Source organism: Manacus vitellinus, unplaced genomic scaffold, assembly GCF_001715985.3.
Source record: "Manacus vitellinus isolate BGI_N305 unplaced genomic scaffold, ASM171598v3 scaffold_63_pilon, whole genome shotgun sequence".
NCBI lineage: Eukaryota > Metazoa > Chordata > Aves > Passeriformes > Pipridae > Manacus > Manacus vitellinus.
This window is the reverse complement of record NW_021940711.1, coordinates 593213-595698: the sequence shown is the minus strand read 5'-3', so window position 1 is coordinate 595698 and position 2486 is coordinate 593213. Positions and strand designations below refer to the sequence as shown.

The following is a 2486-nucleotide window of genomic DNA, read 5'->3' as shown; positions in this document are numbered from 1 at the left end:
GTCCATCCACCGCCCCCCCCATCCCTGATTCCTTCACCTCTGGCGAGTCCTGGTGCTTGCGCTGCAGCAGCTTCTTGCCCAGCTCGATGCAGGTGGTGAAGTTCTTGCTCCGAGCATCCACCTCGGCCCTAATTCCCTGGTGGTACTTCATCAGCAGCTCCACCGAGGAGACATCCCTGGGGACAGAGGGGCACCAACTTCAGTAGTGCCATCGGTGCCGTTCCCGTCCCAGGTGCCCGCCGGGCGCATCCATACCTGGGTTTCTCCTGTGTCTCGATCTGCCGGATGGTGCTCTCCATCCAGGAGAGCAGATCCCGTGCCATGCTGAAGAAGCGGTGCTTGTCGGCCGTGTCCACCAGCCGTGCCCGGCGCCCACTGCACGCCTCCAGCAGCTCCTGCAGCGCTCGGGACACCTCCTGCTCCTGCTCCTGGATTCCGGCCGCCTTCTCCCCGGCATAGGCTGTCTGCAGGCGCGCCGCCATCTCCCGAAACTGCTGCACCTGCACGGAGCATCGTGGAATGGTTTGGGGTGGAAGGGACCTTAAAGACCATCTAGCCCAACCTCCTGCTGTGGGTAGGGGCACCTTCCACTAGACCACTGGGAATGCTGAGTGCTGGCGTCCGCAATGGAGCCTCACCTGTGCCTCCAGCAGCTGGAGATCCCTCTCGAAGGCGCTGTGCATGCGGTGAAAAGCCTCCACCGTGCCGGCGTCCTCGCCCAGGTCCTGGGGCAGCTCCTGGCGCCGGGTGGCAATGAGGGCCAGCAGCTCAGCGCCGTCATAGAAGTACTTGTGGAGGTCGTGGGAGGCGGCGAGGAGCTGCATGCGGGTGTCGATCAGCTCCAGCAGGTCGGCCCAGCTCTCGTTCAGCCCGTCCTTCCACTCGGCCATGGTGGCCGCCTCGGTGTGCCCCGCGTCGATGAGGTCCTCGATGGTCAGGTTCACCCGGTCCACGCGCTCCTGCCCCACGCTGCCCGTCTCCCGCGCAAACTCCCGAAACTTCTCCCTCAGGAGCTGCACGGAGGGGAGAGAAGAGTCAAGTCACGCCCTCAAACCACCCGCTGGCACTGCCACGCTCACCCTGCGACCCTCACCGTGACGTGGTCCAGGTCCTGCCCCATCTCCTGGGAGGAGGCGACCACGTCGCGCTCGGCTATCCACTGCTCCAGGTCTTCCACCTCCCGCTTCAGCTGGAAGAGGTGGGACATGTTCTCCAGGCGCCGGCGGCGCTCCTCAGCCGCCTCCTTCAGCCCCGCGTAGTGCTTGTCCACCTGGCCCTGCAGCCGGATGATCTGCTCCCTGCGCGGTCCCGGCACACAGACACCCAGTTCTCACCCGGGAAAAGATGTCCCCAACCCACCCATGTTGACAAGCGGGGGGGTTTGGGGGTGAAGGACCCGCTCTGTGCTCCCCACGTCCCTCTGCAGCCACCTCCCTGCCCAACCAGAGCAGCCAACACCGCCAGAGCTCCTGCCAAACCCCCCACCCATGCATCACTGAGGGCACGGGACCGCCCTGAGGGACAGGGGACACGCAGCAGTGGCACCTACCCCTCAGGGTGGCCAGCAGAGAGCAGCTGCTGTGCCCTCCCTGCCAGCTCCTTGATGGTGTGTCCGTAGTCCTCGATGGAGCGCAGCTGCCGGACGTGTCTCTTCAGCATCACCAAGCCACTCTCCTCATCCTATGGCATGGAAGACAGAGGCTTGGTCAGGGGACAGGGACCAGGGTTCAGATCCACTGCCCAACCCTACAGGGGTGTCCTGGCTCCATCTGATGCCTTGGGGAGCAATGCTGAGCTCAGCGGGGCATGGCATGGGATGGCATGGCATGGGATGGCATGGCATGGGGTGGATAGTGTGTAATGAATGGCACAGGAATGGCACATAGGAGTGTGACACACCACAATGTGTCCTGTTAGACATGGATGATGTCCAACAGCACAGCGTGGCATGGCCCAGGTTGACATGGGGTGTCCCAGCACAGCACGACAGCACAGACCCCCCACGACATGGAGCGCCACACGGATCCTCTCCTCACCTTTGGCTTCTCCTCGGGTCCCATGAAGAGCTCCTGCTCGCTGACCCAGGCCTCGGCCTCGCTGGCATCCAGGTAGTACTGCTGGGCCTCTCCAGCCTCCTGCAGGCGCCGGTGCCGGGCGGCCGCCTCCTCCTGCAGGGTCTCCCACAGCGCCCGCAGCTCCTGTGCTTGTGCCGCCAGCTCCGGGCCCGGCTCCTCGCCACTCGCCGCCGCCTCTCCCCGGCTCAGCACCTCAGCCAGGCGGGGGGCATGGCCCGCCAGCTCCTTCTGCAGCGTCTGCCAGGGGGCGGGAGGTCACGGTGATGGTCACCCAGGGGATGGGTGATCCCAAGGGACCCTCTGGGGTGGTGGGTGTCGCCGCAGTGCCCGGGCTCACCTGGTTCCTCTTGGCCAGGCGCTGCACGGTCGGGAGGTCAGTGCCATGATCTGTCGACCTCGCCAGGGACAGCC

The 2486-nt window shown here is 65.2% G+C and overlaps 1 protein-coding gene across 1 annotated transcript in view; it reads right to left on the bottom strand.

Annotated features, from left to right (window-relative positions):
* The window catches only part of LOC103753825 (spectrin beta chain, erythrocytic-like), an 11077-nt gene that overhangs the window by 1215 nt on the left and 7376 nt on the right, over positions 1 to 2486 (bottom strand). Inside the window, exons 11-17 of the mRNA XM_029963787.1 lie at positions 2413 to 2484; positions 2037 to 2312; positions 1550 to 1680; positions 1094 to 1298; positions 639 to 1013; positions 256 to 500; positions 11 to 176 (exon numbers count right to left, since the gene is read on the bottom strand). Of these exons, the coding sequence (XP_029819647.1) occupies positions 11 to 176; positions 256 to 500; positions 639 to 1013; positions 1094 to 1298; positions 1550 to 1680; positions 2037 to 2312; positions 2413 to 2484 (1470 nt within the window). The remainder of the gene's footprint in view (positions 1 to 10; positions 177 to 255; positions 501 to 638; positions 1014 to 1093; positions 1299 to 1549; positions 1681 to 2036; positions 2313 to 2412; positions 2485 to 2486) is intronic.